Genomic DNA, 14,882 nt, shown 5'->3' with positions numbered 1-14,882 from the left:
TCCCCTCCCCTCCCCTCTCCTTTCCTCTCCTCTCCTCTCTTCTCCTCCTCTTCTCTTGATTCTTCTCTTCTTACACCTAGCTAAGGCTGGCCTTGAACTCTCTATGTAGACCAGGATAGCATTTACCACAAGGAAGTCTGCACACACTTGCTATCCCTATGATACCATAGAATGCTCCTGTCATTTTGTCTGTCCTTTCTTAAAATAAATTTCTTCTTTTACCATGTGACCATGCTGCAAGTCTAGTGCCTCTGTACCTCCAGCTTGCCTTAAACTCATACAAATCTGTCTTTTCCAACAGTATAATCTCTTGTCCTAGTAAATACAAAATGTCATCCTCTTACTGTTTTGTAGAATTCCTTAAACTTTATAAACAGTCTCTGTCCTAAAGGATCTCACTATTGATTGGAGAGATGGAACATTGTCCATCACAACTGTCTCTCCTGTAAAGTACAAGTTATTTTTTAGTAAAAAGAACTAAAGCATGGGAAAGAAGGGATTCTTTTCCACTGAAGAATTAAATGCATGGAACAAGGAAAGAATGCTTCACTAAGGGTGAGACAGGGTTTGTGTGCAGGGAATAATGACCTAACTTACCTTTAGGAACAATCAACTATGTTCTAGGACCCCATCACTTCCATATCTTACCCTTGGATATAAAAGTACGGTGAGCTTTACAAGTTATAGGCAGCTATGGGACCTTGCATCCAGTCCAATGAGGTCCTGAAGAGGGTGATAGGAGTCCAAGATGAGCTTAAGGCACCTAAGTGTTGAGTAGTATCACAGGACTTGAAACCCAAGTATTTTCCACTTTGTCCAAGCTCCTTATCCTACTACAAAATGCCTTTTTTAACCGTAGCAGGTTTGATTCTAGAAGCTAGAGTTGGAGGTACCCATTCATTGGCATTATACATCTTGGCAATATTTGAGCTCAGTCATACAGTCACAATTATGAGTACATTTCTTAGGCCTTAGAAACTCAGGGACCTTCTGTCTTGCCAGCCCCTCTCTCTTGCCACTCTCCTTTTCCCTCTCACCACTCTGTGCAGCCCATTCTTTCTCTCCATCCCCTTTCTCTCACTACTCTCCTTCCCTTCCTCTCCCATCTCCAAGTCAAGAAATCTGACCTGGATTCCCCATTCTTCTGATGGCCTTTCATACAGAGTTAGTACTTGATACAGTGGTACTTCAGCAAGTCTAGCCATGATGTCTTAATCTTTTCATGGTCACAGATAAGAGGTATGACTTGACCCAAAATAAATAAGAAGAAATTTGTGGGACCAACTGTCTGGTCATGTGGAATGCCATATAGCATGCACAAGTGTAGAGATCCTCAGTTGTCCTCTGTGAATTCTCTCCTTGGGCAACGACAGATGACACTGGTTTCACTTGTGATTTTTGCTTGGGAAGAGTGAGAGTCACCTGAATGATGTATATCACAGTCCTTGTGCTGTGCTTCCTTCTTCCTGTACATCAGCCCTGCTGCAGATTAACATATTCACCAGACCAATTCCTCTGGGAAAATGCTCTCTATCTATCTGAACGCAGGAGAGAACAGACTGAAGCAAAGATCACTTTGGGTTCTTATCAAACCCTAGATGTTGAAGGGTTTTCGGAACTCTTGTCCCATCCTCTACATCATCATCATATGCCCATTATCCATTTGAGAAGTGCAATAAAGTTGCTTGTGTCCTCACAGTAAGGCAACTGACTCTGACTACAGGTGGTTATCTCCTCTGCATCTTGGCACAAATTTTTGGTAACTATGGACAGGATGATTTCTTAAAGGAGTAAATAGTCATATGGACCAAGACTGAAGGTGGACAGGAAGCATACTTTGCAACATGGACTTCTCAGACCTGTTGGTTTGTTTAGTTCAACTTCCCTTAAGAAAGTGTGATAGTGATCAGGTGCAAAACCAGTACACAACTTCTTGACTTTGAGGGAGGTCCATTTCTGCTCCAATCAGTTCTGGCTGGCCTTTACCACATGTGTCATCACTGTACTTTTGTGCACTGAGTTTTCCTGTGAGGGACAACCTAAGAATTAGTTGTCAAATCTCAAACCACCATTGGGTATACCAGGTAACTGAAGCTTAAGGTGAAGAGGAGAGAATTGTTGGCCATCTCCTGGGAGAAAGAGTACTGTTTATTTCTTCTCTTGGAAGAGCAAGAGGCCCATATGCTTGTCTTCAAACGAAATAATACAGATGCCTGCAGGTATAAGCCTGTTAACTCCAGCTAACTGTGTTGCTGAGCCAAGAGGATCATAACCTCCAATCCAGAGCTAGAGAATGAGTTCAAGGACAGCCAGTGTCCTGTTTTGATTCTTTATGTCAAAAGAAAAAGTCAAAAAAGAAGGTTGGAAATATATTCCAGTGGTAACATACTCATACTCTGGTCTAGGTTGATACCCCATACAGACAAAAGTAAACATATGCAAATAAATGAAAACCCTTTCTAATGGCCAAAGCTGGAATGGAAGATATGTCCTCTGTATTCATCTCTCAGGAGTCAATGTAAGTATGACAGCAGACTTGCTCTTTCCTGCTAGTGGAAGGATACAAGGCGGTGAAGTAGCTCTCAGAGACAACAAGCTGGTAAGTAACTCACTTACTGAAACTGAACACATGCAACCATAAACCTTGGTGATACCCTCCTTAACAAGGATTGGATGTATTGGTGGTATCCCTGTGACCTAACTGGACCTTGGCACCACTCTTCTTAAGGATGGTCAGTCTTGAGTCTCCTTTATGTCTCACAGGCCCTCACTGTTGATGGCGACTATACACATCCTTGGTCACTCCTCAGCTCTCTTTTTGGCCTCAGGTACATGTACTGAAGTGGGAAGAGTGTCTTGCATTGATTGGCAGCAACCAGCTGCTAAGGGGACTGTGTGCAGTATGATACAGTTTTGGTTATACTGTGGTCCTTTTGTATGGCCCATAGTACTCTGCAGGTACACCCAAAGACATTGTAAGGTGTGCTTGCTTAGAGCTGCAGACTGATAGTGGTACATTTTTTTCCAGAGTCCATGCATCTAGACATGTCAAAGACACAGTCTGAAACTCTACCCTGAATATCCCCTTACCTTGTGGGTGTCATTAGAGGGAAGATGAATCAGGAAGGTATTAGCCTAGTTAACCTCCAACTTGAACTCTAGTTTAAAAGGCAGACATACATGAGGTATGAAGCCTGAACACTGACAGAGCCTCTTCTATTGGCACATAGGCCATGGCACTTCACATTGAAGCATACAATAATTGGTGGCAAATTGTAAGGGTATTAAACATGAGACATGATTTATCTGTTTTCTTGGATAAAGTCATATGCTGGAAACCATCTGTTGCAGAGAAACTAGAAAGCTAAAATGTGGTCTTACATCGTGTGGAGCTACTGAAGATCAATTTTTCAAATATTTTCTCAAGAGTTTAAAGCAGATTGCTCAGATCTAATGTAGTAGGGCATTTCCCCTCCCCTCTTCTATTAGTCAGAATAGCCACATTCCTGTTGAGAAACCTGCAGATTTGATAGAGAATATAGAATCTAGTAGTAAGTATTCCCCAACAGTGGGAGAACAGTGTTTGGAACATTGAGCTGAAGAACTTAGATGCCTTGGTAAATTTTAAGAACAGGCAGATTGAAATGAGCATGCCATTCCTCCAGGCAAATGGGAGACCAAAACAGAAGGATAAGAAATTGGAGGCAGGCCAATTGACAAATAGCATCCACACTTAGTTTGCATCTGAGAATGCATAAGTGTGCAGGACACACACACAGTCTCACATGCACATATAGAGACATAGTCACACACAATCACACACACACACACACACACACACACACACACACATCTGTGAATATTGAATAGACAAAGTGACCAATTCCTATAATACCCAAGGGGGCTGAGGCAAAATGGTGACTCTACTTCTGAGAGGATTTTATGCTACAAAGTGAGATACAGTCCAAGCCAACCTAAAAGTGAGACCTGAACTAAAAATTAAAGAGAAACAGTGTAAGAGAACTGAGGATAATGAATTAATAAAAACTGAGATTATAAAGGATCCGTTTTTGTCTGACAGAAGAACAATGAGTGAGTTAGCTGAGGACATATTATGCTTTAAAATTGGAGCAGCTTCAGTAGGTGCTGGAGCAGTTGGTTTACTTAGGTGAAGCATGTGAAGGTCACCCACATACAGCACAAAGCTACAGAATTTCCATTATCTAACTCAGAGATTGCTTGCTAGCAGTGAGCATCCTGACAGGGTGGCAACTGTTTAAGGAAGAGAACTTTGTGTCATCAGGTCGTCGTTCCTGGAGTACAAGAGAAAAGACTGAGGTGAGACTATGCTTCCACACTGTTCCCATTAAATGATGGCCTAGCTATGTGACACCTTCTATTTTATTTCCCCTTTGCCTATTTCTTCTCAGTTTAGCCCAATCATCTAACCATTGTGGGATTTCCCTTATGGTATTCCTAAAGGCATAGTTTTCAATGATCTTTTCTGCTCACTACTGATATCCAGTGCCTCAGCCCTGAGGGATATGTCTATGTCAAGAGAGTTCAAATACTTAGTGCCTGGCCAGCCTGGAAGTCTTCTCTGACACATGGTTTATGTCCCCTCCAGGGACCAGGACTCCAAGTGAAGATCTCAGTCCTCTCCAACTTGTAGATTCCAACCACGATCTTACTGCCTCACTAGCTATACAGTGCTCTAACTTACTCTTAGTCCATTTATCCACCCTCAATATCTTTGTATTGGCTGGTTTTGTGTCAACTTGACACAAGCTGGAGTTATCACAGAGAAAGGAGCCTCCCTTGAGGAAATGCCACCATGAGATCCAGCTGTAAGGCATTTTTTCAATTAGTGATCTAGTGGGGAGGGCCTATTGTGGGTGGTGCCATGCCTGGGCTGGTAGTCCTGGGTTCTGTAAGAGAGTAAGCTGAGCAAGCCAGAGGAAGGAAGCAAGCCAGTAAAGAACATCCCTCCATGGCCTCTACATCAGCTCCTGCTTCCTGATCTGCTTGAGTTTTGTCCTGACTTCCTTTGGTGATGAACAGCAGTGTGGAAGTATAAGCTGAATAAACCCTTTCCTACCCAACTTGTGTCTTGGTTATGTTTTCTGCAGGAATACAAACCCCGACTAAGACAATCATGGTCTCTACAAAATTCTCTCCTAGACCCCCAATGTAGAATTTGCCCACTAAGCTGCAACATCACCACTGTCTCAACAGCCTGTCCCATGTGAACGATTGTAAGTAAGATTGCCTTCCCAGCCTTTGACTTTATGAGATATCCAGGTGCCAATGAATTCATAAAAGAGTAATATGAGGGCACTATTCTGTTACAAGGTCTGGAATGGTGAGTTCAACTGAGTACATCCATCTATAGAAACATTGCCTAGAATGAATTTGTGATTAATAGTGCAAAATAAAAGTGCAAGTAAAGGGATGTCTGGAGGGAACTGGGATGCTCTTATCTGCCACACAAACTTTGCCACTGTTTTGAAGGTAATGTTTCAATCCTTACCACTTTCCCCAAAAGGTTTACTTCATCTGTCAGGGTCAAGGGCTACCAATTTAGGCTCATCTGGTGCCAATCTGTTCCACACCTCAGACCGTTAAATCACACTATTCTTTTATGCAGAAGTCTATATTCCATACTGTTATCCCAGAGGACTGCAATGTCCTCCTCTGAGTGGCAATGGAAAGGTCATTTCCTGAGGAGTCTTCTCAGGCATCCTGGGTTTGGACGGTTTGGTTCCTGTGGTACTTGATCCTGAGACACAATGCAGTTTTGTTTATGCATCCAGACCAAAGTCAAATAAGTACTTATTTGTGGGTGCAATGATGGCCTCACTCTATTGTTTACCCTCCAGGAAAAAAAGTGATGCATGTATACTCACAACTCAGGCCCTAGTGCACTTGGAAGTTGCCCAAGAATACCATATACTGAGCACATGAAGTCATGTGAGAGCCCTGACCAGAAAGCTGTTCTCTAGCGTGGATCAGTCTGTCACACAGTAGGAATGATGGTGTCAGCAGTCTTCCACAAAGATTAGCTTTTACATGGGCACCCACACAAAGAAATGTCCCATCTCTCCCAATATCCTCCAGTAATGTTGAGAACAGAGTCCTCTACATCCCTTGTTCCCTCTCAATGCAGTATGCCTCTCTCTCAGTTTAAGGTGATAACATGTGAGACTCTCAGAGTTTGACAGACTGATGTGTTGTTGAATGGCTACCTGTCTGACTGAGGGGTCCTCACAGCCCTGGTAAGAAAGGTTCCTTTGCAGTACAGATTTGTGGACATATCCATACCTTGGAGAAAGACAAGTTGGCATGTGAGTAGTAAGTTGGTTTCCTCTGAAAGCATTTTGTCCAGGAAAGAACCAGAAAAGAACATGTTGAGTGAGAAAGGTTTGCAGAAGATATTGACTATCTTGACGAGAGGACCTTGATCGTAGGGAGGGAAAATCTATAAGAGAAAACCATTGTGCTGTGGCTCCGCTATCACCAGGTACCATGAAACTATACTTGCTCCCTCTGATCATGGCTACTGTGTGCAGTTGCCAGTGCAGTAGAAGGGACCATGATTGCAGCTATGCCAGGGGCCTTGTTCAGTGACTGCATGGAATAGCAATGTCTAGAGAGGTTAAAGAGGATAGTGGTACATTTGGTTATTACTTTGATTGACACTGTCAGACTAGTGTTCTCTCTCTCTCTCTCCTCTCTCTCTCTCTCTCTCTCTCTCTCTCTCTCTCTCTCTCTCTCTCTTCCCCCCCTCTCTCTGAAAGTCCCTTCCTTACTGTCTCTCTGTCTCCCCACCCCTCTCTCCTTGCTGTAACTCTCAGTTCTCCACCTCATGAGCTTGGATAGTTGAGAGCTGACTTGCAGCACTTGCCCAGAGATGTTTTTAAAGGATCTTCTCCTTAAAAACTGTTTCTCCACACACATGCATTAGCTAGGTTACCTTGATCTCCCCAAGAATGGGTTACCAAGCATGGAATGTTTCTTTCTTTGGCTGTTTCCTCATGCCCTAGCAATGTGAGGGAACCTTCCCGAAGCTGGCTGCCCCAGCCTGCATGGTTCTGTGATTGTCTTTCCAAATTCACCTCACAAAAGCAGGTCAGCTGATCAATGCCACTACACCTCAGTGTGACTTCTCTTTCACCTTACATGATCACAGAATTTTACCTCCCCAGTTATAGGGAGGTGATCTGTGTTAACCCTGATATCTCTTCTGGATTGCAAGGCACAGTGTAACAGGAAACAACCAAGGTTTGTTATATAGAAAGGGAAATACAGATGGCATGGTTTGCTCTTGGAACTGAGCATATCTTCTTCATGGAGAAAAGTCAACTCTGCCTGACATAGAGTCACTGGGGTCACTGTTTGCTTGGTCAACTCGAACGTGCTGCTATCTGTGGGCAAAGGTGTGACTCCTATGTTCCTATTGATGAGTGATGACCAGACTTTACCTTCTGTCACTGATGCCTCCCATCTGCAGATCTTCCTGTCCTTTTGTTTTACTTCCAGTGTTTCACCTTCCTTTGTTTTCCATGGATGAGGAGACTCCTTTGGGTAACACAGCATTTTGTAGCAATCAGCCATGCCTTGGGGAAGCAGTTCACAGTCACAAATTGAAAGGACAATGAGCCTTAGTTACAGAATTCAAAAATGAAGGTCAGCCAAAATGAAGACTAAGATAGTCTTCACAGGCCAATTGATGGGTTGGTCAAGGAACTTACAAGGTAAAGGAAAATCCATACCAAATTGAGGACATCTCCGAGTTCCATATAAGGAAATGCCTGTTAAACAACTAATTTCAGGATTGGTCACTTTCAGGCTTTTGCCTAAGATCACATGTTGGCACACAGGAAGGAGCCACCTCAGAGTCAAAGTCGGCTACCAGTATCCCATTCTTATCACAAAAAGGGAGATTTGGTTATGATCCATGCATGTCATGGAAGAGTTCACAGAGGTAACTGAGCAGATTCTAGGACAGCATGCGAGCCAATGATCAGTAATGTGAAAACCTGAGATCGTTGAGGTCCCGGAGTACAACTCCTTTTAAGCCCATAAAACCTTGCCCTGCAGATGTATGGGAGCATTGCTATGAAGAATGGCTATCACTGTCCATACATTGCAGTAGAATTGCCTTTGGGTTGGTGGGAAGAGAGGGGAGAATCCATATGATTCACCATGTGATGATAACATTCCTCATGAGCTGTCAGAGGAGAGAATACTGCAGCTGTGCCAGAGATGCTGTTGATGTAAACTGCCCTGTGCTAAGCTCTCTGGACAGGTATCATCTCATGCAACCCTTAGAAGAAGCCTGGGAGGTGGCCCCACTTTGAAGATGAGGGACAAAGTTTGTTGAATAATCATGAGCTTTCTTTCTTTTCTCTTCTCTTCTCATCTCTTGTTACAGTCTGGATTTTCCTGGCTACATACATCCCTCCTCGCTCTCGCCTAGTTAATCCACAAACTTCCACTTTCACTTTTCCTCCTGGAGCCAGGGCTCAGTGTGGCCCCCACCTCAGACTAGACCCCCATGGATCCACTGCAGAAATGGGATCCAATGTCAATTTCCATGCCCTCATGTATAGCCACTGTGACGAGCTCCCAAGAGGCCTCGGCAGCTCCTCAGCCTTCCTCTTCAGAAAAACTAAGCATGGGTCTCAGCATCTTGAGCATCAGCCCCAGCCCCCACTCAGGTGTCCCTGCCTCTCTGTCAGAGGGGCTGTTCCAGCAGCAGGCTCGGGAGAAGAAGGCCCTGTGGCAGCAGTACTGGGAGAAGCAGGGCTTTCCTCAGAGGAAGAAAGTCTTCCTGAGGCATTCGAGACGCTGGCACCGGGATCACATGGCACCTTACCTGCTTGAAAGGGATGTCAGAGGCTTTCCCTCAGGTGACAAAGCTCAGAATCTGCTTCGATGTCAGGGACACGGACAGAATATTGCTGGGATGAGTGAGCAGAAGAACGCAGCCCCCAACTCTCCTTCCTGGGAAATGCTGGTACAGGGTCTCAATGGCCTCACGCTCAGCCTGGGAGCCAACAGACCGGTCCCCCTGCCGGAGCCACCGCGGCAGCAGCAGGAGCCAGAGGACATGCGCCAGCTGGAGAGGCAGCAGGAAAGCCTAAAGATGTTCCAGAGGATGCTCAAGTAGAGGATGTAAGAAGGCTGAGGTGCTAACTCACAGAGGATACATGTGAAAACGCATTTAGAAGGTGCTGCATTGCTGTCTCGGGGGGCATGGTCTCCTCTGAGGTCAAGGCAGTCCACTGCCACTGATGAGTCCCAACACTTGTGCTATGATGTGAATTGCCCTTGGAAAGATCTTAACTACCCTGCCTGTCTTTTAGCATGCCTTTTTGGATGTGGTGCTACGTGTTAGACTATACAGAAGAAAACTGGGTACAAGTGATCCCCAAATGTTTGTGATGTGATTCATACACTGAGAGTCTTCACCGATTTTTCTTAAGCTCAATACCTCCTTTAATTTCTTGTTAAAAAGAACCAATACCATATGTATATCTATGTATATCTGTGTATATATGGAGAAGACATACATCCACATGTCTTCTTGATGTCAGTTTCTTGAGTTCCCCCAACAGAAAGATTATTACATACATTGGGGTACATGTGCTGTGTAGGAGAGAAAGAGATTTACTTGCACTTTCCAGAAACTGAAGCCAGAAATGCGAGCTTAAGGGAGCAACTCAGTGTACTGTAGTGGGTAAAACATCCAATGGTCTGAACCTACATGGAAGAAGAGAAGTTGTGGTCCAACTGGTTGGTCTCTGGAGGAATTCCCCATGTGTTCACTCAATTATGATCAAAGCAGAAATCATGAGATTGCAGATCTCTGTGTCACCCCCCCTCCCACTCCTACCTTCTAACTCTTCATCTCACTATTATAACAATGTAAAGACACTGGGGCAGGTCAGGGAAGCCATAGTTTCATTTAGAGGAAGAGCCAAGGGATTAGAAGCTCCCAAATGCCTGCAGGGAGAAGCATCAACAGTTTAGGGAGTAGGTAAGGACTATACCGAAGGAAGGTTTGGAGGTCATTATGGCCTCAGAAATTGGTGATACATGGTGAATGTTGTAGGGACTTAGGTTACAAGTCCCACCTTTTCCCATAATGGCACTATATATAACCATGGCCGGGGTATACCCATAAAATTGACTGGAAGCTGGGGAGGGCTATGCAGCTGTCCCTCAAGTATTCCCTTAGTGGTTAATGGCCAGCAGTGGAAAGCGTTCAATATGAGCCTATCATTTGTAGTATTGGTGATCTGTGTATGCTGTTTTTCTTTTGTTTGTTTTGTTTTTTATTATAGCTGGCAAAAACTCTAATCATCCAAGAGATGGGAGTGCAGAAATTCACCCCTAGGTGAATTGACAAAAAGGACAGCATTTAACATGCCTATATGACACATGAGGGTCAGAGTAGCAGGGTTTTCTTGGCCAACTTTGACTTGGCCACTGTTCCAGTTTGCTGTATAGCAATCATTCTGCAGCAGGAACCAGAAACCATGTGTGCTTAAAGTGAACCTGCTTTTAACTTCCAGGCTCATTTTATCTTGTTACTTCTGAGTGGACTGAATTGAAATTCTGGGGAAGCTCTTCACTATAGCTCACGAACAGCACCCACTACATAACTTCTGAATGACAGAGGGGGCTGGAGGAAGCTGAGAACACATTCCTGCCAGCCATCATTGTGTGGGTGATAACTGTGTGGGTGAAGGCATCCTAGCAGGATAACCCTTCTCCCTGGCCATTTGGCCATAAGAAGCAGAGCCTCTTGTGTACTAGGTAACAGGGGAGCATCTGTGAGACATGTCACTGACTGTAGTGTTTGTCATCCTTCATCCTCACATGCCTCTTGATCTGCAGGCTCTGTATAGGGCATCATCTATATCTCTGACCAGAGCGGTGCCCAGGGTGTACATGTGTATTTTAGCTTTCCTGACATGGAATTGATTTGCTTTTTTTTTTCAAGGATGTGCTGTCTTCTGATTGTACCAGATGGCATGAAATCCCTTGTTCCAGTGTTCACTTGACTCCTGTTGCTTATGTTAAGTGGGATGTCATAATGTGGTCCTGCCAGAGATTGTGAGTGCTAAAGAAACTGGGTAGAGGCTATTCTGGAGCCAACTGTTTTGTGTTACACATTGTGAGTTTTGTAACACGTTGTCTGAGACATGCTACTGACTGTAACAAGTTAAATTTCCATTGCACTTAAGTTTGCCTGGTCACTTTGCACTAATTCTCCTTTTGAAACAGCAACACTTATCATTGTTACACTCAACAGTCCCTCTATGAAGTAGTGCCATGTTTTCCTCCTGTGACATCTTCCCCTACCTGATACTTCAGCTACCTGTTGTCCTTTCTGATGTCATCTGTGCATCAAGCATCCCTATTTGCCCGTCTTCAGAGTAAAGGCAGGAAAGTTTCAGAGTTAGATGACAGCATAGTAAGACGGTCATGGAACCATGAGGCCTAAGGTCCACTTGCTGGATACTCAAGAGAGCCACTTCAATCAACAACAGGATCCCCTGTGACTCTGTTGTCCTGGAGATGCAGAAACCTTTTGAATGTTGGCTCAGGCTCGGCTGTTAGACTAATTATTACAACACTCAGAAACCTCCATTCCACAGTGGATAAGAACACTGAGAGCTTGGCCAAGAACTCTGTCCTAGTCATTGTAATGGCTTGGGAGCCCTTCCCCTTGCTCTTTGCTTGCCCTATAGGTGGTCCTCCGAGGGGATGAGGTAGATGAGCTGCCCCCCCCCCCCAGTTACTTGAGTACTGTTGATAATCTCACTTTACCATAATCACTGACTACTCATCTTTACCCCACTTAATTGCATTTCTTCAATTAACCCCTGCTCCAGGGGGTTGAGCTACAATAGTCTATGTACACTGTATGAATATGTACCTGAATGTGTGTGTCAGTGTAGCCAGCTGTGCCTGTGTGCGTAGAGGTCTGATGTTGATTCTGTGCATGTTCCTCTGTTGCATCCCATCATGTGTGTACAGAGTACTCTTTTGTAATATCAGGATACTTACCAGTTTGGCTTCATCTGATGGAGTACTAGTTCCAGATTCCTCTGTTCTCAACCTAGCAGCAATAGGATTATGGGTGTGTTCTTCCAGGCCTCTCTTTGAGTGAGGGCTGGGAATCCAACCTCAGGCCCTCTCTTTACCTGGCCACATGGATTCCCAGACATGAGCTAAACAGTTTTAATTAATCGTATTTGAGCTTCAAATTCTACCATCCCTCTTTCTGAGTAGTGAAGTTCCTAACCCAGTGTGCTCCATTTCTGTATTCACACTCTTTGGAGGGATGCTGCCTGTGTGAGAAGACCAGGATGTGATTCTCACACTCAAAAAGTAGCAGGCAGCTCCATGAGCACTTTTCAGTACCTTAGGTGTGTTGCTCTGTTGCTCTTAACGCTGCAGCAAGCACCTTTAAAAACTGGTGCTACAAGAGGGATTCTAATTATGCCTTGACTTTTGTCATGGTGATGCCATTAGAATGCCTTTCATTGGTGAAACCTGATTTGCCTCTAGGACTGCATATTGTCAAACTCTCACATCCCTTTGGAAATAGAGATACCTTGCACCATTCTGATTTTCTCTTAGAAGAGATTGGAAATCCATGTGCCATAAATGAGTTTGGGGCCCCCTGAGGATCCTGGGAGTTTGGTGGGCTGAGCTGTAGATTGTTATTCTCTTTCAAAAACCCCTGTGCTATCAATAACCTATCAATAACCTGGGAGAACAAGCTCTTTATGACAGGATGAAGTTTGGTGGGTTGCCTGGTGTATTAGTGAGGGTTTTACTGCTGTGAACAGATACCATGACCAAGGCAAGTCTTATAAAACACAACATTTAATTGGGGCTGGCTTACAGATTCAGAGGTTCAGTCCATTACCATCCAGGCAGGCATGGTACAGGAGGAGCTGAGAGTTCTATGTCTTCATCTAAAGGCTGCTAATGGAAGACTGACTTCCTGGCAACTAGGGTGAGGATCTTAAGCCCACACCCACAGTGACACACCTACTCCAACCAGGTCACACCTATTCCAACAAGGCCACACCACCAAATGGTGCCACTCCCTGGTCCAAGAATATACAAACCATCACACCTAGGTTATAGGTAGCAAAAGCCAGGACACATGAAGACTGTCACATAACCAGCCTCATTCTGCAGGACCCAGGCCTAGAATGCAAGTGTGAGAGAGTATGCTCAGTCTCTGAGCCTCTTCACTATTGGCAGTTTACCTAAGATGCTCTGGACCTGCTTCTGAGAAACAAAGTTAGACAGGATGAGGACATAGACTCTGGCCACTAGCTGCAGGGGTTATTGGTTTTGAGTGAGAGTATGCAGATTGGTTAGTCTGTTTCCTCATGTTCGTGGAGACTGTGAACAAGCCATGACCCCCAGCACAGATGCTATTCCTTCTGTGCAAGTGGCCTTGTTACTTGTATGAAGGGCACTTTGATAAAAGTGCTGAAATGGAGTGTTTCTCCGTGTCTGTGATCTGATGGGTGGACAAAGAGATTCTGAAGATTGGAAAACACCACACACACACACACACACACACACACACACACACACACACACACACACACACACACACACACACACACACACACACACACACACACACACACACACACACACACACACACACGGACACACACAGAGAGAGACAGAGACAGACAGACAGACAGACAGACAGACACACACAGAGAGAGAGAGACAGACAGACATATTAGGGAAGAGAGCAGAGTAAATTATGACATTTCAAACACCATATATTTGCTCAGGTTGTAATGCCAAGTTAAATGAGCCTAACAAACAACAAAGCAAAAGAGACAGCTCATATAAGTATGTATGTAAGTACATGTATAAATGTATGTATTTGTATACATATGTACTGGATTACCTCACTGTATGTGACACCTTAAAATGGTATATATGTGTATTTTTTTTTACAATGAGAAAACAGTCACTGGTTATAGTGAGGTATAAGTTGGTGAAACTTGCTGAGGTGTGTCCCAAGAAAAATCATCAATACTTGAGCCCTGAGATTTGAGATGATAGGTTGAACTAAGTATGCCAAGAAGAATCTCAGTGTACACTTTGAGATTTTAATGGCCATTCAGGTTTTGTTGTCCCCCAAATTAAGAAATGGAGATGTAAATTGTAATGGTTACTGTCAGGGTAACATACTGAATGAGGAGAAAATGTTGACCTGGACAGACAGACACTGTGTACATGCCTGAAAAGGACATAATGAGGTGTACCACTGCATCCTGCCAGTCCTCCACCATGTGCTAAATCCGACCACTTTCACTTGTCTCATGTAATCAACCCAACAGTAATGCCCTGATTGTGGAACTATCGTGGGGATACATGACCAAGTGTGAATATCAACATGAGGACACATGACCAATGTGAATATCAACACGGGATACATGACCAAGTTTGAATGTCAGTGTGAGGTTTCATGACCAAGTGTAAATATCAGTACAGGGACACATGACCAAGTGTGACTACCAACATGGGGATACATGACCAAATGTGAATATCAACACGGGGATACATGACCAAGTTTGAATGTCAGTGTGAGGTTTCATGACCAAGTGTAAATATCAGTATGGGGACACATGAACAAGTGAGACTACCAACGTGGGGCTACATGACCAAATGTGAATATCAAGCTAAGAGAGGAAACAAGAGAGGAAACAAGTTGGAATAAACTTAAAGACCATGAAAGGTAGTCAGATATAGTAGGATATCCCAGGCACTCTCCACTAGTTTCTCTCTCTCTCTCTCTCTCTCTCTCTCTCTCTCTCTCT

General features: G+C 44.1%; 1 protein-coding gene across 1 annotated transcript in view; it reads left to right on the top strand.

Annotated features, from left to right (window-relative positions):
- The window catches only part of LOC110313876 (protein FAM156A/FAM156B-like), a 40,390-nt gene extending 28,044 nt beyond the window's left edge, over nt 1-12,346 (top strand). Inside the window, exon 3 of the mRNA XM_021188315.2 lies at nt 8,435-12,346. Within this exon, the coding sequence (XP_021043974.1) occupies nt 8,558-9,172 (615 nt within the window). The 5' untranslated portion in view covers nt 8,435-8,557 and the 3' untranslated portion in view covers nt 9,173-12,346. The remainder of the gene's footprint in view (nt 1-8,434) is intronic.
- The last annotated feature ends 2,536 nt before the right edge of the window (nt 12,347-14,882 follow it).

Source organism: Mus pahari, chromosome X, assembly GCF_900095145.1.
Source record: "Mus pahari chromosome X, PAHARI_EIJ_v1.1, whole genome shotgun sequence".
NCBI classification, from domain to species: Eukaryota; Metazoa; Chordata; class Mammalia; order Rodentia; family Muridae; genus Mus; species Mus pahari.
This window is presented reverse-complemented; position numbering and strand designations above follow the sequence as displayed.